Below are 21,807 nucleotides of genomic sequence, written 5' to 3'. Positions count from 1 at the left end.
CTGTATGTGTTGTGTGTGTGTGCGCGAGCGCGCGCGCAACCCCCGCTCCCCTCCACTTACTCTCGTGCATCTCCTCCCCGGTGAGCGCGCCCAGGAGGGCCCCCCACCCCCCACCCCAAGAGGAACGCCGAGCCGCAGCCGCCGAGGAAACGTGAAGTTTGTGCGGCTCAACATGACGCAAAAATTCTTGAAGAGCTCTTTGGCGGCGGCTATCTAGAGATCAGACCATGTGAGGGGCCGGGAGTACAAATACGGCGGCTCGGGCGCAGCGCCGGCACAGGCAGCGGCCGCCCCGGGTGCCTCGAGGGCGCGAGGGTCCCCCGCGTCGGCGAGCCCTGGGACCAGCCTCCCCGCGGACTGCCGGCAGGTGGGTCCGCTTTCCTTCTTGCTTCTAACCCACACTTCTTTCCAGAACTTCATGCGTCTCCGGCGTGCCCGGCACCTGGCGAGGGCGTGCGTGCGCCTGGGCGGTGGGCTCCTGGCGGCGCGGGGCCGGAGTCCGGCCGCAGGGAGAGGGGACCGTGGCGTGGACGAGAGGACGGACTCCGGAGGGCTCCTTTGTCTGCACCCGTGTGCTTCGTGGTGTCCCGAGTCCCAGTGCAAGACCCTTTACAGATGGTCTTAAGCACAGTGCCATCCTGCGCTCAGGGAAAAGTTGCCGTAGTTTCCCCCCATCGCTCACGTCTGATCTTGACTCACTGCCCTCGCGTGCAGGGGGCTGCGTGCGGAGGCGTTTCTGCGGGGAGAGAGCTGGTTGACACAAATGCCTAACTACCTAGAGAAATCTCTGAATGACACTTAAGGGGGACGAGGCTCCGTGCGCTTGGGTTGTTTTCACTGGCAGAGCTGCTGCGCGCTCAGACATCTCACAGGCCATTCAGAATTTATGTGAAATGCAAACCCCAGCCAGCTCCTTCGGCCCGCGCCAGTGCGAGACCATCAGGAGCTTGAGCGATGCATACGTTCAGATTTGGTTTTGAAACATCCCTTGGGAGCTAAAGAGCACATTTCCTTTTGCACAGGGTGTTTTGCCTCATGAATTCCTTTTTCAGTGGGGGTTCTACAGAATTTGAGAAGGGTAGAATTTCTGAGTCAGACATAACAAAGGCTTGTGTGTATGTATTTTCATGACCAATTTTGCCCAGAAAAAAAAAAATGAACCAGGTCATTGGATTATTTATGAGCCTGCTAGCCCTCACCATAGTAAGACGAGATCAAATATTTAATGCGTTTTGTTTTTAGTTACCTAGGAAAATATCTAAGAAAGCAACATTGGGATGTGAGTTTTATCCCACAGAGGGTCACTGTGGGCGTTATTCGTATTTGGGTTCCCGAGAGTAAAGGGAAACACTCAGCTTTGACTCTTTCTCCCACCGCTTTCTTTTGTGTGTAGCCACTGATGCCCAAAGGTTCAAGACAGGGGCTGGGGGTGTGGGGGTGTGGGGGTGTGGGGGTGTGGGGGTGGGGAGGTGTCCGCTTCCAGCATAGGTGAGAGACAGGCTCTTAGAGGGCTTGTGCAAATTAAACAAGCCTTTTAGGGCATGGGTTTTTCTGTTGTTTTTACTGAACCGGAGTAAGAGCAGATTGAGACTGTTTCACAATGAATCAAAAGCCCCCACGACACTCTGAGGATCCATGGAGGACATTACAGAGATGTGATGCCCGCACAGGTACTCAAACCCGTCTCTCAGTCTCCTTGCTTAAGAAATACTTGTACAAGTGGTGGGGTGGGAGTGGGGATGGAATCTTTTGAAGTTTTAATGCAATCAACAAAAACCTCAGAAATTCCTCTTTGGGGGATTTCGAGCTGCCGCAGCATTTTGATGGAAGTCGGAGAGGCATGTCGAAGAGTTTCACCGATGGGCGAGATGACAGTGCAATGGGGTGCTTGTGTGTGTGTGTGTGGGGTGGTGTTTCTTACAGCAGGCTTGCAAAACACCATGGATGACCCTCCAAAGCAGCGGTTCTCAACCTGTGAGTCCCGACCCCTTTGGCGGTCGAACGACCCTTTCACAGGGGTCGCCGAAGACCATCCTGCATATCAGATATTTACATGACGATTCATAACAGTAGCAACATTACAGTTATGAAGTAGCAACGAAAATAATTTTATGGTTGGGTCACAACATGAGGAACTGTATTTAAAGGGCCAGAAGGTTGAGAACCACTGCTCCAAAGAGAAACACGGGCAATCCCAGAAATTAAGCCAGGAAGTGGCAGTTCCGTCTTTATACTCATTGAATGGCATGACTTGAGAGAACAAAGGCAGGGCTGCCTGAAGAAGCGTAATTTTAACGAATCAACAGTTTATTAAGTTTACGCTTCATGAATCAACAAGATATAGTCATGACTTGACTTTTTTTTTTAACCAAGATGCCTGGATGGCCAAAGGGAAATGCAGTCATTTGTCTGTCACTTTCAGAAAGTACCTTGAACCGTTGTTATTCCGGGCCAGAGATCAGCCCCTCTGGGTCTCTCCGGCCTTAGCGCTAAGTGAGGGCAGGAGGGGGTCCTGCATAACGTGATGGCTAAGTCCCCTCCACTCATGCTGTGGCTGAGACCCTGACCTTTCTGCTTTAAGCAGACACAAGTTGAAATGATGCGGCAAAATGCCCGAGGGCAGGACTCTGCCCAGATGTCACCATCAAATCAGGGTCCTCTGGGGCCTCCTCGCTTTCACTCTAAGACGGAGGCTTTGCACACTCTTACACACACAGGTCAGGTTCTGCACCTCCAACATGTCCGATCAGCGGGCCCGAGCTCCCTGACTTCCTGACTCCCCTGTGCAAGAGGCCCAGGATGTGGTGTAGTAGAAACAGCCTCCGGGCAAAGCTGATTTGGGCTGAGTGGTCTTCTTCCCAGTCACTGAGGTTTGTGCACAGAACAGGCTGGGGTGTGGAGTGAAAAATGCCCCGTTTCTTCATCCCTGGGGCAAAGGATGCTGACTGATCTGCTCCTGTGGGTCCAGGTGCTGCCAGCCCGACCCTGGACAAGGGTACTTGCCAGTTTCTGGGGTTAACTGGACAAAATAACACCGTAAGGAAAGCAAGTCGTTATCTGTTCAGGTGGAAGCAGATGGGACTAACCTTTAAAAGGAATGATTTTCCCTGGGCGGAGGGGTGAGCTGCTGTTCTAGGCAGGCCCAAGACCCAGGATCGGCGGACACAGACCCCTGATTTCTAGGCAGAGCTCATCCTTCTGACTTGAGTCCACATTCAGAAATGACCTCTGAGTCACGTCCCTGGGAAGGGGGCGTCCCTCCAGCCTGCCCTTTGTCAGCTTCCACTGACCGGGAAGATGAATGCTCATTTACTGAAGGTCAACAACATGCTTTTAAACCAAGTGTTTTCCCAGCCCTGGGTCTGTTGGGGTGACAAAACGAGTAGAGATAAAGCAGGTCTGACTGCCTTATTTTCTTTCCTTTGGCTCCCCTGGAACCTGGCAACAGCTCTCTCGCTGCCACCCCAACCCTGGACCAAGGAGACTTGTTAGTGGGTATTTAAACCATGTGCTTTTAAAAAGCCACAACCAGTTACCCCCCCCCCCCCCCATGAACCCCAGAAACCTCTGGACTGCAGAGCAAGAGATGAACCCGGTCACTGGAGACATGCAGGTGCCATCCCAGGGCCAGCTCAGTGACCAGGGTCCCCAGGCACTGACAGGTGGCAGATGGCATGGGGAAGGTCTCCTGAGGCCCAGTGCTTCATGTCATCATGTGACGTAGGGAGAGAAGAGGTGAGAACGGGGTTGGGACAGGACCAAGTGGCAAATCCCAGAGAGCCAATTGCTGCTCTGGAAGTATCCAGGGCGGCCGGGGGAGGGGGGGGGGGCGCGGGGGGCGGGGGGTGGTGGCTGGTGGTGGGCTCGGTGGGAGGGAGCAAAGCGGTGGCCTTTGCCCCCTTGCGTTTTTGTGTGGCCTTTCTGGGTAGTCGAGAAAAAAAAGACCGGTCTGCTTCCTTTGATACTGAGCTGCTGAATGAAAATAGAATACACGGGATCTTTGGCTCCAAGAGGCTTCCTTGAGTTAGGGAGGGGCAGAGCTGGCAGGGCCTGGGAGGGGATCTGCTCAAGCTCCGCCAGGCCTGGAACCTGAGGCTCCTGCACTCTGCTCCTTTCTCTCCCTGGGGTGTGTTGTTTTTAAATGCTAATCTAGTCAGCTGGCTCTTCCCCTGGTCTCAGAGGAAAGGAGCCGGGCGAGGAGGAGGGGAGGAAGGCGGAGGGAAGGGGCCGGGGAGAGAGGAGGTAGGCTATTCTGGGTGCACCATGGGCAGCAGGGAGGTTTCCAGCTCCTCTGAGGGCTAGAATTAGTTTTCTCCCCCCAATTTTTAATTTTGAAAAATTGCAACTGAAAAGGCAGAAAAATGGTCTGGTGAACCCAGACTCACGAGTTGTTCGCATTTTGTCACATTTGTGTGTGTACTGTAATTTTACACATGTACCCAACTCTTGCATATGTAATGTATAGAGATTTTGATACGTTGCATAGAGTATAAGACACAATATAATAATTATACAATTTACATATGTCTATAATTTTTGCATTGAACTTTTGAAAATTTGCAGACATCCAAATATTGGCCACTGAATACGTCAGCCCATGTTTCCTAAGAACAAGGGCATTCTCCTACATCACAGCCCCATTGTTATCACATTTGGGAAACTTAACGTTGATAAAACATCACTATCAAATATACAGCCCATATTCAAGCCCCCCCCCCCCCCCCACACACACACACTCTTTCAATGAGGTCCTTTTTAGCTTCGAGGGTGACTTTTTGAGGCTGGAATCTCCGAGAAATTGGGAACCCTTGTTGTAATGTACCCCGCGAATCACAGAAGGACGCCTCAAGAAGTCGAATTAAAGAGTCACATTTAATGCAATCCGGGACTATGAGGGGCCATTCCCCAAATCTCATAGTAACAAGATGGTCGAAAAACCAGGTTTATATAGGCAAAAATCACAGCGGTATTGATTACATCCCAGGGTTTGGAATGAGGGACCTGGTTCGCAAAAAAGCAGTTTACAGAAGCAGAATTAAGCATGTTAATTACAGTTTTGGGTCTCCGGATCACTGAGTTGATAGAAACACATTATCTGGGACCGCTGGGTTGACAGGAACACATTATCTAGAGCCCTCGGGTCTAGAGACCACTGAGTTGTCAGGAATTCATTATCTAGAGCCATCGAGGCAATTTAGAGTAATTGCGCTGTCCTGGTCTTGGGACCACTGAGTCAACTGGAACTCATTATCTGTGGCCACTAAGACAATTTAGAATCATTGTGCTGTCCTGTTTCCCAGGTACAGAAGAATGTGCTTTCTAAAACCAGTAAGATAACAATCAATGGGATAGTCATTCAATCGAATGGGATGATGAATACAATTCAGAAAATCAAAATAACTTTTCTATTGTTAAGCCAAACAGCAGGGTTAGAGTTAAACTACAGTTTCTACCTGAGATGGTTGCTACCATACTTCACCTATTCCCAGTGCATCTGAGAAGTAGATCAGTACCGGGTCATCGTGAACTGACTTTTCACGAATGTCTCCAAACTGTGTGTGTGACTCCTTGTAAAGCACGTTTTAGGACTTCTTGCCCCAAGAATACAGGCACTTTCAATTCAAGCAACAACACCCAAATCACACTCTGTTGCCTGACCCAGGGGTGGGCAAACTTTTTGACTCGAGGGCCACAATGGCTTCTTAAACTGGACCGGAGGGCCGGAACAAAAGCATGGATGGAGTGTTTGTGTGAACTAATATAAATTCAAAGTAAACATCATTACATAAAAGGGTAAGATCTTTTTTTTTTTTTTTTCAGTTTTATTCATTTCAAACGGGCCGGATCCGGCCCGCGGGCTGTAGTTTGCCCACGGCTGGCCTGACCCCATCTCTTCCCCAGCTTTGCTCTTCCACCTGGAGAAATGGACCCAGTTCCCCCTTCCCCCTCTAGTTCCCACTCTCGTTTTATTTAATTTCACCTCAGATCCCTTTCTCCTCCCCTGCTCTCTCCCGCCTTGCTCAGCTGCCACAAGAAACTCCACCCTCATTTCACAACACACTTTCCCTGGGGCTGGTTTTCTTCTCTCTCCTCCCTCCTCTCCCCCTCTTGGCTCCCTCTGTGGGGCTACTCCTGTTTATCTCACACAAGAGCCCTCTTAGTAATACACCTATATTAAGGACAAGAAAATCTGTGTTTGAAAACGCTCCTACTTTTTTTTCATCTCGATGGCTATTTATTGCATAAATTGCATTATAGCAACAATAAAGGAGTGTTTATAAAGTGTAAGTGACACTCCTAATCCTGCTTAATCTAACACATCACCTGTTTGAGTTTCCCCAAGTCTCTTTCCTGGCTAGTCCACGCTGAGGCATATGACAGTGGCGGAGTGCAAGCAGTTTTATTTTCTGCACACAGTTAAGTTGTGAAGTTAAGGGTATAAGGGATTCCAGTCCTCAGCTTCTACAGCTCTTTAAAGGTGCCGAAAAGACATGTCCACGGAGTCCATACCAGAGTTTATCTACTTCCTTGTCCTTCTGTCCTTCGATTAAGTTTCCCTCAAGAACCAGAAAATATTAAAATAAATAACTACTGCCCTTGCCGGTAGCTGAAGGGTTAGAGCGTCGGCCCTCGCTGAAGGGTTCCTGGTCAAGAGCATGCACTTGGGTTGCTGGTTCCATCCCTGGCCCTAGTCGGGGTGCATGTGGGAGGCAACCAATTGATGTGTCTCCCTCACATTGATGTTTCTCTCTCTCTCTCTCCCCCCTCTCCCTTCTTCCCTCCCTTCCACTCCCTCTAAAACATCAATGGAAAAAAATATCCTCGGGTGAGGATTAACGAAAAAACATTTTAATGGACTATGGACTGGAAAAGTCTGACATGTTCTGGATTAAAAGAGAGCACAGGTTGTGCCTTGTGGACTTTGAAATAAGTACCCGTGGGCACACCCATCAACAGTCTGTGTTCCAAATGTTTATTCATGAGTTGCTTATTTAGAACTTGGAATATATTTTTAACCCACAGACATAAATGTTGTCAATGGTGGCTAGCCTCCTAGCTAGTTTACGAAGTCCTAGGTCAGTGGTGGCGAACCTTTTGAGCTCGGCGTGTCAGCATTTTGAAAAACCCTAACTTAACTCTGGTGCTGTGTCACATATAGAAATTTTTTGATATTTGCAACCATAGTAAAACAAAGACTTATATTTTTGATATTTATTTTATATATTTAAATGCCATTTAACAAGGAAAAATCAACCAAAAAAATGAGTTCGCCTGTCACCTCTGACATGCATGTCATAGGTTCGCCACCTAGTTTAACCATAAAAATATGAAGACATCTAAAATGCACACTATAGAACACAGCATTGTCACCTACTACAAAAGGGATAGTGGTGACAATGAAACCAGTTAGGAGTTATTTTATTTTATTTTTTTGTTAATCCTCATCTGAGGATATATATATATATATATATGATTTCAGAGAGGAAGAGAGAGAAAGAAACATCAATGATGAAAGAGAATCATTGATAGGCTGCCTCCTGCACACCCCCCACTAGGGATCGAGCCCGCAACCTGGGCATGTGCCCTGACCAGGAATCAAACCATGACCTCCTGGTTCATAGGTCAACCATTGCACCACACTGGCTGGGCATGAGGATATTTTTCCATAGATTTTTAGAGTAAGTGGGAGGAGGAGGGAGGGGAGACACACACACACACACACACACACACACACACACACACACACATTGGTTGCCTGCTGCACACACCCCAATCAGGACAGGGGGATTGAACCTGCAACCCAGGTACGTGCCCTTGACTGGGAATCCAACCCCTGATCCTTTAGTTCTTGGGCTGACACTCTAAACCAGGGGTCCTCAAACTACGGCCCGCGGGCCACATGCAAATACAGATATTGTATTTGTTCCCGTTTTGTTTTTTTTATTTCAAAATAAGATATGTGCAGTGTGCATAGGAATTTGTTCATAGCTTTTTTTTTTTTTTAAACTATAGTCCGGCCCTCCAACGGTCTGAGGGACAGTGAACTGGCCCCCTGTTTAAAAAGTTTGAGGACCCCTGCAACATTTAGCAACACTGGCCAGAGCAGTCCATTAAGTGTTTTGTTTTGGTGACAGTCTTCCCTCTGCCCTCAAGATGCACGACAGACCCTCCGATGGTGAGAACAGGAGGGGCAGGACCCCGAGAAAGAGACCCTGGGGAAGGAGGAGGAGTGTCTCACTTGAGGCTCCAAGCTGCCAGCATGGCAGCTGTGGTTCCCAGGGCCCTGTGCCCAGAAAATCCAAAATAGACGCTCGGAGCTGTGCAGTGCACACACGGGGTTAGCAAGTATCCAGCACAGAGGTCTATAAGCCACGGCTCCTGCTTCCGGGGGACTGCAAAGCCAATATATATGAAACAAAACAAAAAACTAATGAGACGTGATAATCAACAATGAATGATGGAGCAGAGAGAGATTATCTTGGGCAGGGTGGTGAGAGGAAGCTTCACGGAGCGGGTGGATAGGAACTTAAGCCAGGCCTTGGAGGATGCTGGGTAATCAGAGGGAGCCAAGGTGTGGGGTGAGATGCCCTGGGCATGCCTGGGGCCCACCTGGCCCTGATACCCCGGAGTGCTTGTTAAGATTCAGCACCCACACAGATGTCTTGAATTAAAATCTCCGGGAGAGCGGCCCAGAAATCTGCTGTTTACAAGTTTCCTGGTGACTCCAGCCAGTGATTGAGAGGAGCAGGCAGGAGCCAGTGAGGGCCCATGGAAGGGGATGGAAGCCCAGCTTCTGGCTCACGCTGCCCACTGGTTGTGCTCTGGACCGGCGGTTGCCAACCTTTCAGACCTCACGGACCACCAGTAGTCTGTGGACCACCTGTAGTCTGTGGACCACCTGTAGGCGACTGCTGCTCTGGACTATGAATCGCTTACCCCTGTGGGCCTCACTTTCTCTGGCTGGGGTATGAAGTAGAAAAGCAGAATGGGTTTCATATGGGTGGTGGCATAGTGATCATCCATATGAGTTAAGTGTTTGTCTTACCTTTACTTAATTCCCACAACCGATCTGTTCCCATCCATGAGGCCTGTTTTATGCATGAGGCAATGGAAGCTCAGAGAGGTTAAGCGACCTTGCCAAAGTCACATAGCCAGTGAGTGATGGATCCGGGATTCCAGTGCAGATGTGTGAGACAGGAGAGCTGTGGTGGTGGACACAGGAACCATTAGTCTGGGTTAGTCTGTTCGTGTTCACTGGAGGAGGGCCATGCATGCCTATCTAAGCCAAATCCATTTCTTTTCATCAAAGACAAAATGAACGATCCATTGTACTTTTGGCCCCTGGAGTGGTCACAACCCCACCGCCAATGGCTGATCCTCTAGATTTTACTCTCTGCGAGGAGAGGAGCTCGAAGCTCTCTTCTTCCAGGCAGAGAAAGTTCTGGGCCGAGACCCTTCTCCTTTCTCATAGTAACTGGCCCAGATGGCCCCGGGGATTTTAATTCCTCTCCAAAAATTTAAACTATCGAATCTCAAGGAATTATTTGGATAAGGAGATGGCTATGACTATGGAATTCATTTCTACCCCTTACACCCAAATAACAAGCAGATCTTCTCTCCTCTCTCCACACATATCAAGAAGTCTCTTCATTTATGTTTGGAAAGGCAAGCCAGGAGTCCCTGTGGCTCACACCTCAGAGAACTCAGATCAGGATCAGATATTCACATTTTATTTTGTTTCAGCATAATCCATCAGTACTCATAAGAATAGCATTTGCTTTATTGAAGCTACTGTAGAATTATAGCTATTATTTGATTCTTTCAGGTTGAAAAGTTTAAGTTCAGAGGTTTTGATTTTGGTCTTGTCTTTTTTAAAATATATATATATATTATTGATTTTTACAGAGAGGAGGGGAGAGGGATAGAAACATCGATCAGCTGCCTCTTGCACGCCCCCTACTGGGGATGTGCCCGCAACCAAGGTACATGCCCTTGACTGGAATCGAACCTGGGACCCTTGAGTCCTCAGGCCGACGCTCTATCCACTGAGCCAAACCGGTTAGGGCTTTGGTCTTGTCTTTACAATGAAAAGTTAAATAAAGCAGCAGATGTCGATCAAAAAAGAAAAACGTCCCTTCAACAAATTCTAGCCCCCTTCTTACCCTGTGGAGCTTGTGAGCCAGAATCAACTTAAATTCAGGGTCCTGCCCTGGCCGGGTGGCTTGCTCAGTTGGTTGGAGCCTCGGCCAGTGCACTGAAGGGTCACGGGATCGGTTCCTGGTTAGGGCACATACCCAGGTTTTGGGTTCGATCCCTGGTCGGTGCACGTACAGGAGGCAACTGATTGATGTCTCTCTCTCTCCCCCCGCCTCTTCTTTCTCTAAAATCAGTAAACATATCCTTGAATGAGGATTTAAAAAAATGTAGGGCCCTGTGACAGAAGCTGTGCAATAGCAACAAAAGGAAGACTTGTAAAATCTGAGGGCAGTTGGAAGCCAGAAATGTGAGGTATTTGAACGTGCCGCATCAGGTCTACAGTGGGAGGTCCATTAGCGCTAAAAGCAGCACCAGCCTCTCCCTCCTCATCCTGTTCTTTTTCCCACCCGTCAGATTTTGGCTTTTACCGTGAGCACCATGAAGGCAGGACCGTGCCTGCCTCACCTCCAAGATTCCAGCACAGAGCAGCCACACCGCGCATCACTGACGAATTAGGGTTGATCTGTGGCAGAGGGCCAGGCTTGGTGTTTACCATGTTCGTTGGTGCCTGAGCTCCGTAATTCCTATCAACCTTGGTAGGTGTCTTCGGACCTTTAGACTCCCTCTGAACAGAGAATGCAAATTAAACACTTGGCTGGTATATGACCTGTACTTAACCTATCTCCATGGTACACCCATAATTCATGGTGGTTTTATTTTGCTTTTGAAATGGAAACTGAGAGTCCGGAGAAATGAACTCACTCTGACCTCGACACGTGAAGTCAAAGTCCAACATTTCTGTAGTGTTTCTGCTTAGAATGTTCTGATGTGCGTCCAACAGACATGTAGGAACAGGGGACAGGCATTTTCAAAGAGCCAGGAGGTTCCATGACTAATCACCGTGACTGTAACTACATGCTTGTTCAGATCCTGGTTCCCCTGGCTACGGATACAGGGTTTGTGGAAAGAAGAATGGAGATTTGATCACAAGTTTAAATAGAAACGATCCTTCTTACTAGGGAAGCGGGAGGGTGACTTAGCCCACTCCCTGGGCTTGAGAGGAAGGAGTGTGAGCAGGAAGTCAACTGTCAGCACCTCAGCTGCACCACAGCACTGCCCCGCGTGTGTGGAGACGTAGGGGACGAAGCTCCTGCAGATCAAGCTGTCATCCCACCAGGAAGCTGAGTTCCGTGACACCACCCGTGGTCTGTCCCTGCTCAGCCAGGGACAATGCATACATTCAAGGTGCAAAGGAAGGCTCCTGGGGCTTTTTGTGGCCGTGGAGAAACTCAAAGCTTGTCTGGAGGAGGTCACAGCTGTAATATTGACCTCCTTTGCAATCTCCCTACCTAGCAGAATAAAAATATCTTTTTAAAAAAGAAAGCTTTCAAGAGAGCATTCTTGGAAGCCAACCTTAAGCACTCTTACTTCTATATTCCTGGGCCAGCCAGCTTGCTCTCAATCCTTGTTATCTGCTGATCTCCGTAGAAAAAGCTGTAGGAAAAGGTGGCCAGGGCTCTGCAGAATCAGGCACGTGGGGAAGGAGTCGGGATGCAGCATCCTGCAGAAGAAGGGGGCTCAGGCCAGGCCATCTACTCCTGGCCGACCTGATGATTAATGGGGAGGGGATTCCTTCTCACTGGGAGAGGCCTAGCAGTGATTTGGAGAAGACATGTGTACCTCTACCAGTTTGGTGGCTTCAAGTGGCTGTAACTTATGTGTTTACACCGCAGATTCTATGACCAGGGGTGGGAGCACAAGAGGAGAACCCCAGAAAGCAGACCTGGGTGGACAGAGGCCAACCTCTGGGGAGAGACAGCCTGAGGCCATGAGTCGGCTGGGGGAGGCTCTTAATATGTTCCCTTACAAGTTGGGTCATTCAACCTGCTGATAATTTTTTTTAAGTGCTGGGGATATTTCAGGAAATAAGACCGTTGTAATGCTCAGAACAAAAATAGAAAATAGTGTCTATTCTTGTAGGAGCTGCTCATGACAGTTGCCAAGAAATCAAGATCAGATGCCTTGAGGGCTGAGCCCCTGAGGACCTAATGAACACACATTGCCCCCCAAAAAGTTCACCAACACACACATTTTCCAACTTCCCTGCAGAGTGCCCTGAGGGGGAAAGTCAATGAAATCTAGAACAAATCACTTGATGCCTGTGGCAGGAAGGCGACGAGTTACTAGTATGGCTGTACTACTCCCCTGGACTGTATCCTCAGAGATGGATGACGTTCCCCTTCCATTGACCCTGGTGGACATGCCGGAGACAGGTTGGGTGATGCTTTGCTTTTTGAGCTTCAATTTAAATGATAGGAAAGCTGTGGTACTGAAGATAGGAAGAAGAAAATTTTGAGTAAAATTGTGAAGGTAGAGAAAGAAAGATCAGGCAAGGGGGTGGCCGTAGTTGGGGGCAGGCTCTGTCACTGAGTGCCATCTGGCGGCACTTCGTAAGCTCTTTATCTCTGCCATCTGTTCTTCCAGGTCTTCAGTGTTTAATGTGGAAAGAGTGCTGTTGATATAGGCCAAAGAGGAGTGCCGAGGCCGTCTTCAAACAACACAGCCAGGGACTGCCAAGTTCAGGTTGAATTTAGCTATATATTTAAGAAAAGAAAATAAATATATTGACATATCATCGCTCTCTAAAAAAATGAATCTAAGGAGATCAGAGAACCAAGATGGCAGTGTAGGTAAATGCAGTTCTCTCTGCCTCCCACTAACTAGTGTAGTTTAAGATGTATGATGAGTGGATCCAAGATAGCAGTGGAGTAGGCCACGGAGGCCTCGCATGTGGAGTGAGGGGTCCCAGCCCCACACCAGCCCCCCAGCCCAGGGTTCCAGAGCTGGGTTCCAGTGTTGGTGAACTTTCGGGGGGCAATGTGTGAACTTTCGGGGGGAAGAACCCCTATAACTTTGGGCTATAAAAACCAGCAGGGATTGTGGCTGAATGATTTGGAGGCGGCTGGAGTCCCAGGCAGTTTCTCTTAAAGGGCCAGCTCACGAACTTACATGGTCCTGCTTCCTCTGAGTTCCAGCACTGGGACAGTGGCTTGGGGGGATCCAAGGACATACAGGAGGAGATGAACTGCCAGGAATGATGGCAATCTGCCAGAGACACAGGTGCCCTCTTAAAGGGTCAACACATAAAATATCATTCACAGCCACTCACCCTGAGCTCTAGTGGAGGGAGGGTGGAGCAGACTATAGTTGTGAGAAGCAACTGGGGCTGGTGGCTCTGGGGAGAGAGCTAAAGGGGCAACTGCCAGGATCCCTGTCCTGAGTCCTCTCCCACACCACAGACACCATTTTTCTTGGGTAGAGCACTCCCCTCCATATGGCATCAGCTTGGGGGAATGCAATATCCCCACCCTATGGACTCTCTGTAGCCCTACACTGCAGAGCTTGCACCCTCCTGAGGAGTCAGCTACCTGGGGCAGGTGTAGAGGTCTTGGCAGACTCAGGGGGTGTCAGTGACTGAGTTGTATGGCTTTGGGATAGGAGCCATTCCCCCCACTTTCTCATGAAACTGATTGGTGCCTCCCCGTCACAGGAGATCAAGTAGGCCCACTCTCCAGGCTCCCCAGGCCCACCCTCCCCGACTCCTGGTGGCCCCACCCTGCCCAACTCAAGCTCTTTAGGAGCTCTGGGAAGAATCTAGGACAAATTCAGTTGTATGGTTCTGGGGCAGGGGCCAGTCCCCCCACTTTCCACCTTCTCCCAAGCCTGACTGGTACACCCCCCTATGGGAGATACACTAGCCCTATCCTGTTGACTCCCAGTAGTTCTACCCTGCTGAGATCTGACTCTTGGAAGAGTCTGAGTCAGACTAAATTGTATGGCTCTAGGACAGTGATGGCGAACCTATGACACGGGTGTCAGAGGTGACACGCGAACTCATTTTTTTGGTTGATTTTTCTTTGTTAAATGGCATTTAAATATATGAAATAAATATCAAAAATATAAGTCTTTGTTTTACTATGGTTGCAAATATAAAAAAATTTCTATATGTGACACGGAACCAGAGTTAAGTTAGGGTTTTTCAAAATGCTGACACGCTGAGCTCAAAAGGTTCGCCATCACTGCTCTAGGGTGTGGGCCATTTTTACCCGCTTGCCCTAGTAGTGCAGTGCCCTTCCTTCACACGGCCACATCTTGGTCTTTTGGGGCCTAATAAACTCTGGTGGCCTCATCTGGTGACACCCTAAGATCCTGCCCCACAACAAAGGTGTACAAGCACTCGGCAGGTGGCAGCTAGACTTGAGTGACCTCAGACTCAGCACTGGCAGCAAGTTTGAACCTGTATCAATCTGGTGAACACCACTGGCCCCTACCTGGTGACTCACTGAGAACCTATCTCATGCACTCGAGTACCGCCAGAGGCTCTTTCAGTGACTGAGCCTAACAGGCAGCTCAGAGTGCCTTGGGGACTTTTGCTGACCTGCCCCTGGGCCCAATGCTGGTAAAAGCCAGGCTTAGTGCACAGCTTGGTCCTTCCTGCATACACCCAATCCCAGTAGAGACAGCCATAAACTGTGAATCTGAATAAGCAGATTACAACTAGTGAACTTGAAGCAGTAATAAAAAAACCCCAAAAACCTCCCATCAAACAATAGTCCTGTATCTGATGGCTCCACAGGTGAATTTTACCAAACATTCAAAGAACTAACACCTATCCTTCTCAGACTATCAAAAAAATTCAAGAGGAGGGAAGACTCCCAAGCTCATTTTAGGAGGCAGGCATTATCTTAATTCCAGAACCAGATATGACGCTACAAAGAAAGAAAATTATAGGCTAATATCCCTGATGAATATAGATGCTAAAATCTTCAACAAAATATTAGCAAATTGGATCCAGCAATACATTAAAAAGATCATACACCATGCCCAAGTGGGATTTAGTCCAGGAATGCAAGGTTGGCACAATATCTGCAAATGAATAAATGTGATACACCACATAAACAAAATGAAGGATCAAAATCACATGATCATATTAATAGATGCAGAAGAAACATTTGATAAAATGCAGCGCCCATTTATGATAAAAAGAAACTCTCAGCAAAGTGGGAGTAGAGGAAACATACCTAATGTAGTAAAGGCCATATATAACAAACCCCCAGCCAACATCATACTCAAAGGGCAAAAGCTAAAAGTGTTTCCCTTAAGATTAGGAACATGACAGGGATGTCCACTATCACCACTCTTCTTCAACATAGTACTGGAAATCCTAGCCACAGCAATCAGACAAGAAGAAGAACTAAAAGGCATCCAAATTGGGAAGGAAGAAGTAAAACTGTCATTATTTACAGATGACATGATACTGTATATAGAGAACCCTAAAGATTCCACACACACACACACACACACACACACACACACATACACACACAAAACAACTATTCAAGCTGATAAATAAATTCAGTAAAGTATCAGGATACAAAATAAATATCTAGAAATATGTTGCATTTTTATACACCAATAATTATCAGAAAGGAAAATTAAGAAAACAATCCCATTTATAATTGCATTGAAAAAAATACCTAGGAATAAACTTAACCAAGGATGCAAAAGACTTGCACTCAGAAAATTCTAAGACACTGAAGAAAGAAATTGAAGAAGCTACAAATAAGTGGAAGCATATACTGTGTTCATGGATAGGGAGAATTAAAATCATTAGAATGTCCAATATGTAGATTTAATGCAATTGTTAACAAAACACCAATGGCATATCTTACAGAAGTAGAACAAGTATTCCAAAAATTTATATAGAACCACGAAAGACCCCAAATGGCCTCAGCAATCTTGAGAAAGAAGAACAAAGTTGTATATCAAACTATACTACAGGGCTATGTTAATAAAAATAGATATACAGATCAATGGAATAGAATACAAAGCCCAGAAATAAATCCATGCATTTATGGTCAATTAATATTTGACAAATGAGGCAAAAACATACAATGGGATAAAGATAGTCTATTCAATAAATGGTGTTGGGAAAATTGGACAGATACATGCAAAAAAAATGAAACTAGACCACCTTCTTACACCATATAAAAGAATAAATTTTAAAATGGATTAAATACTTAAATATTAGACTTGAAACCATAAAAATCCTAGGAAAAAACATAGGCAGTAAAATCTCAGACATTTCTCATAGCAATATTTTTCTGATATATCTCCTCGGGCAAGGGAAACAAAAGGAAAAATAAATAAATGGGACTATATCAAACTGAAAAAATTTTGCACAGCAAAAGACACCATACACAGAATGAAAAGATACCCACCGAATGGAAGAACATATTCACCATGATACATCTGATAAGAGGTTAGTATCCAAAATTTATAAAGAACTTATAAAACTCAACACCAAAAAAAACCCCAAACAACCAAATTAAAAAGTGGGCAAAGGTCCTGAATAGACACTTCTCTGAAGAGGACATACAGATGGCCAGTAGACATGAAAAGATGCTTAATGTCACTAGTCATCAGAGAGATGCAAATTAAAACAATGACATCTCATCACACCTATCAGAATGACTATCACCAACAAATCAACAAATAACACGTGTTGGTGAGGATGTGGAGAAAAGGAAACCCTTGTGCACTGTTGGTGAGAACGAAGACTGGTACCCCCACTGTGGAAAACTGTATGAAGTTACCTCCAAAATTTAAAAATGGAACTGCCTTATGGCCCAGTTATTTCACTTCTGGAATATATTAGGAGAAACAGAAGACATGGATTTGAAAGAATACATGCACCGCTATGTTCATTGCAGCATTATTACAATAGCCAAGATCTGGAAACAGCCCAAGTGCCCATCAGTACGAGTGGATAAAAAAAAGCTGTGATACATTTACACAGTGGAACACTACTCAGCCATAAAGAAATAAAGAAATCTCACCTTTTGCAATAGGACCCAGAGGGTATTGTGCTAAGTGAAATAAGCCAGTCAGAGAAAGACAAATACCATATGATTTCACTTATACTATTACTAGAGGCCCGGTGCACAAAAATTTGTGCACTCGGGGGGGGGGGTCCCCCAGCCTGGCCTGTGCCCTCTCACAGTCTGGGACCCCTCGGGAGATAACGACCTGCTGGCTTAGGCCTGCTCCCGGGTGGCAGAGGGCAGGCCCAATCCCTAAGTGCAGCCCCTGGTCAGGCTCAGAGCAGGGCCGATTGGGGAGTTGGGGCGCCGCCCCGTCATGCACAGAGCAGGGCGGATCGGGAGGTTGCGATGCCACCCTCAGTCACGCTCAGGGTAGACTGATTGGGGAGTTGGGGCGCTGCCCCCTGTCACACACAGAGCAGGGTCGATCAGGGGTTTGGGGAGCTCCCCCCTGTCACGCACAGAGCAGGACTGATCAGGGGGTTGAGGAGCTCCCCCCTGTCACTCACAGAGTAGGGCCGATAGGGGAGTAGGGGCACCGCCCACTGTCACACACAGAGCAGGGCGGATCAGGGGGTTGGGGCGCTGCACCCTGTCACACTCAGGGCAGGGCCAATGGGTAGGTTATGGCTCTACCCTGTCACACACAGAGCAAGACCCATGGAGGGGGGTTGGGGCGCCACCCTCTATTACCCACAGAGCAGGGCCGATCAGGGGGTTGGGGCACCGCCACTGTCACACTCAGGGCAGGGCCGATGGAGAGGTTATGGTTCTACCCTGTCACACACAGAGCAGGGCCCGTGGAGGCGGGAGGTTGGGGCACCGCACCCTGTCACACACAGAGCAGGGCCGATCAGGGGGTTGGTGCGCTGCACCCTGTCACACACAGAGCCGCAGGGCAATCGGGGGATTGGGGAGCTCCCCCCCTATCAGGCACAGAGCAGGGCTGATCAGGGGGTTTGGGCGCTGCCCCCTGTCACGCTGATCCCGGTGCCGGGAGCCTCACTGCTCTGCTGATCCCGGTGCTGGGAGGCATATTACCCTTTTACTATATAGGATAGAGGCCTGGTGCACGGGTAGGGGCCGGCTGGTTTGCCCTGAAGGGTGTCCTGGATCAGGGTGGGGGTCCCCACTGGGGTGCCTGGCCAGTCTGGGTGAGGGGCTGAGGGCTGTTTTCCCGCTGGCAGTTGACTAAAAGCTCCCAACCGCTCCTTGTTTTCTTTTTTTTTTTATTCTGGGCCAGCTTTAGCTCTGAGGCCTCGCTGCTGAAAACATGGATACAATGTTGCGGTCCGGGGCTGACTGACAGCCGGTTTTGTTTAGCTTCTTATTTGCAACATAGTAATAGTTGCTTAGAGTTGCAGTTGAGAGTCCGGCAAGTGAGGCGGGGAACGTTGGAGTCTGCAGTCCCTGGAGGAAGCAAGCCTCCCTGCTCGCTTCAGTGCATGGCTGCCGGCCGCCATCTTGGCTGACAGTTAATTTGCATAAGGATACGCTGATTAGCCAATGGGAAGGGTAGCGGTCGTACGCCAATTACCATGTTTCTCTTTTATTAGTGTAGATATGGACTCTAATGAACAAAATAAACTAACAAACAAAATAGAAACAGACTCATAGATACAGAGAATAGACTGACAGTTGTTAGGGGGGTGGGGGCTTGAGGGCTAGGTGAAAAGGTGAAGGGATTAAGCAAGCACACACACAAAAAATGATGAGTTAATACCAGAGCCAAGTAAAAATGCCTAATTCTATTCTTTCTCTGTGTGCCTCTCCAACAGAGCTCTCAATCCCACTGACATAAAGCTCTGAAGACCCCCACAGACCGTGCACCAAGAATTCCGTTCAGGTCCTCGCGGATGGGCGTCAGCGTAGTCTACTAGACAGCAGAATGGAGACCACGCCCTTAAATTCCCAGAAGGAGCTGTCAGTGTGTAAGGACGGAGAAGACTGTCAGGAAAATGGACTTCTACGGAAGGGTGTTCCCGCCTCTGGGGATAAGGTGGAGTCCGGCCAGATCTCCAACGGGTACTCAGCAGTTCCGAGCCCCGGTGCAGGAGATGACACTCCGCACTCCATCCCGGCTGCCACCACCGCCCTAGTGGCTGAGGTTCACTCGGGGGAACGGGAGACCTGGGGCAAGAAGATGGATTTCCTCCTGTCAGTCATTGGCTATGCTGTGGACCTGGGCAACGTCTGGCGCTTTCCCTACATCTGTTACCAGAATGGAGGGGGTCAGTATCATGGGCCACGAGCAATCTTTTCCATCTTGTTTAACTGATCTGACTGCTTAGACTTAGAAGCTTATCTGAAAGATAAGCGTGTGTGAGTCTCTCGGGTTATGAAGTTGGACGAAACCTCCCTAGCCTGACCTCAGCAGATTTCAACATCACTAGTGCTCCATCTGTTTTGTTTTTTAAAAATATATCTTTATTGATTTCGGAGAGGAAGAGAGAGATAGAAACATCAGTGATGAGAGAGATCATTGATCGGCTGCCTCCTGCACACCCCCTACTGGGGATCGAACCCGAAACCAGGCCATGTGCCCTTGACCGGAATTGAACCCGGGACCCGTCAGTCCGCAGGCCGACACTCTATCCACTGAAACCAGGCCATGTGCCCTTGACCGGAATTGAACCCGGGACCCGTCAGTCCGCAGGCCGACACTCTATCCACTGAGCCAAACCGGCTAGGGCTATTAGTGCTCCATGCGTTGAAGAGCCCTTTCTCATCCCTGCGTATCCAAGCTCCACTCTCCACCCAGCGAGATGAGAGGGAGACCAGCAGCCCTGTGCTGAGCTCCTTCACTCCTCCCCAGAGGAGTCCAGAGAGGGGAGATCTGTGGGAGGAAAAATTGGGAGGCAGCTCCAGGGTCCAGACCCTCCTGGGCTTTTGGACCTGTGTGAGATCAGAGAAAGGGGTCAGCTCAGGTCAAGAGTCTTAAGGTACAGTCTGGGCATGATCCAGAGCTGGACCCAGCCACGCATGACATTAATGCCAACCCCCAACCATGCATGGATGTGCCTTGTATTCCGACAAGAGGGTTAGATTTTTGAGGCCAGAGACTAGTTCTTGTTCCTCCTCCTACTCCCAATGCCCTCAGAGCAGTTAACTTACAGATGATGAAAAAATAATAATAACTGACTGTGGGCATGGGTATGGGGTCCCCAGAGAGAGGAGTGGGTAGGTATGGGGCCTCCATGCTGACACACTGGACTTGCTCTCAGAATAGGAAAGGAAGGAAAGATGGGAGTCATAGCAGCCCGTGTTTATTTTGACAGGAGCTCTGGCAACAGATTTGGGAGGGCAGCTAAAATGAAGTTTGGGAGGTAATGCATTTGTGTCCATGGCGTGACACAGAGCTGCCTGTCTTTGCTGCTTTAAGGGCCATGGTCCATGCAGCTGTAGAGGTAGTTCCTGTTGGGGGTGGGGGGAAGGGTGGGGACAGGACGAGGGTGAGGGGAGAGGGGGAGGCTAGCACTTGCTGCCTGGGAAGAGCAGAGGTTGGAATCCCTTACCTCTAGCTTAGGAGGACTCACCTTTAGCCCGAGCATTACTTAAGCACTGGGCCACAAGTGCCATTTCTCCTACACTCATTCCTTATGGTGAAACCAGACAGGCAAACCCTATGGACAAATGCTACCATGACAGCACCATGTGGTTCTTATTTTCAATGCAGATTTCCGCAGAGTGATTGTAAGTTAGGTGGAAACTTCAGGTTTCTAGGTTCAGAGCACGTTATGCGCGGGAAAGTTGTCTGGGAAAACCAAGCTGACCCATCCTGGGGCTGTAGGTGAGCCATCCTTCACCTGGCATTTCCACACTCTGCCTCAGGCACCAGAGCCAGAAGTGCGGCAGCCCCGCCCTCTCAGTCCATGACCAACTGCCCTTCTCGGGCCCACCGGCCAAAGTGGCTCAGGAGGGAGCATTCCGGCCCAAAACTCAGTGGAATGATGGAAAATAGCTAAATGTCAATAATCAAGTGTCTGGAGTCAGGGGTGATATGGACGAACAAAGAAACGAATTCAGTGACTCACAGATCATCTCAGCTCTTCCACGGGCTGTCACAGGAGGTCTGTCCCAAGGGTCCCAAACGCTGCTTCCTGTACTGGTTACCTCAGAATCACCTGTGGAGCTGACAATTTGTTGTTGTTGTTGTTGTTGTTACACCCATACCTGGAGCTTCTGCTTCAGGAAGTCTGGGTGGGTGGGTGTTTTTAAGTGATTCCGATGGGTGGCTCTCAGCCCTGTGGCTTTATCGGGGAGGAAATACTCAGAGAGTGAGCCGTGTGAGGTTGCTCAGCATAAGGTGGCTTCGTGACACTGGAGCACTCGCTGGCTCTGCGATTCTGGGCGTGGCCCCTGGTGTCCAGGTCAGTGGCCCCTGGTGTCCAGGTCAGTGGCGCCTGGTGTCCAGGTCAGTGGCGCCATCCTGGCACCGAGCTGGGCAGAGTGTAAAATACTCTTTCATCTGCCTCAGGAGCGTTCCTCCTCCCTTACACCATCATGGCCATTTTTGGGGGGATCCCGCTCTTCTACATGGAGCTCGCGCTGGGTCAGTACCACCGAAACGGATGCATTTCAATATGGAGGAAAATCTGCCCGATTTTCAAAGGTAACGGAGAGGCTGAGGGGGCGGGCGTTCCCAGGAAGTGGTATCCTCCGTCAGTGGGGGGCAGCGGGGGGCCTCGAACCAGTGAAGCCTTCGGTCACCCTGGCAGGAAACTGG

General features: G+C 48.8%; 1 protein-coding gene across 11 annotated transcripts in view; it reads left to right on the top strand.

Moving 5' to 3' along the window:
• Window positions 1–72: 72 nt before the first annotated feature.
• The window catches only part of SLC6A4 (solute carrier family 6 member 4), a 40,868-nt gene continuing 19,133 nt past the window's right edge, over window positions 73–21,807 (top strand). For 3 of the 11 annotated variants that reach the window (XR_002830895.1, XM_023759511.1, XM_023759512.1), the window contains exons 1-3: window positions 74–367; window positions 18,860–19,312; window positions 21,559–21,693. Coding sequence is in view for 10 of the 11 variants with exons in the window: in XM_023759511.1 (XP_023615279.1) it covers window positions 18,970–19,312; window positions 21,559–21,693 (478 nt within the window). In the remaining variant the exon portion in view is untranslated. Of the gene's footprint in view, window positions 368–10,611; window positions 10,794–18,859; window positions 19,313–21,558; window positions 21,694–21,807 lie in introns of all 11 variants that reach the window. The other 8 variants (XM_014461622.2, XM_014461624.2, XM_014461621.2 and 5 more) reach the window with 7 other exon arrangements.

This window comes from Myotis lucifugus, unplaced genomic scaffold (assembly GCF_000147115.1).
Source record: "Myotis lucifugus unplaced genomic scaffold, Myoluc2.0 scaffold_157, whole genome shotgun sequence".
Taxonomy (NCBI): domain Eukaryota; kingdom Metazoa; phylum Chordata; class Mammalia; order Chiroptera; family Vespertilionidae; genus Myotis; species Myotis lucifugus.
The sequence above is the reverse complement of the archived record's forward strand: the minus strand, read 5'-3'. Positions and strand labels throughout refer to the sequence as shown.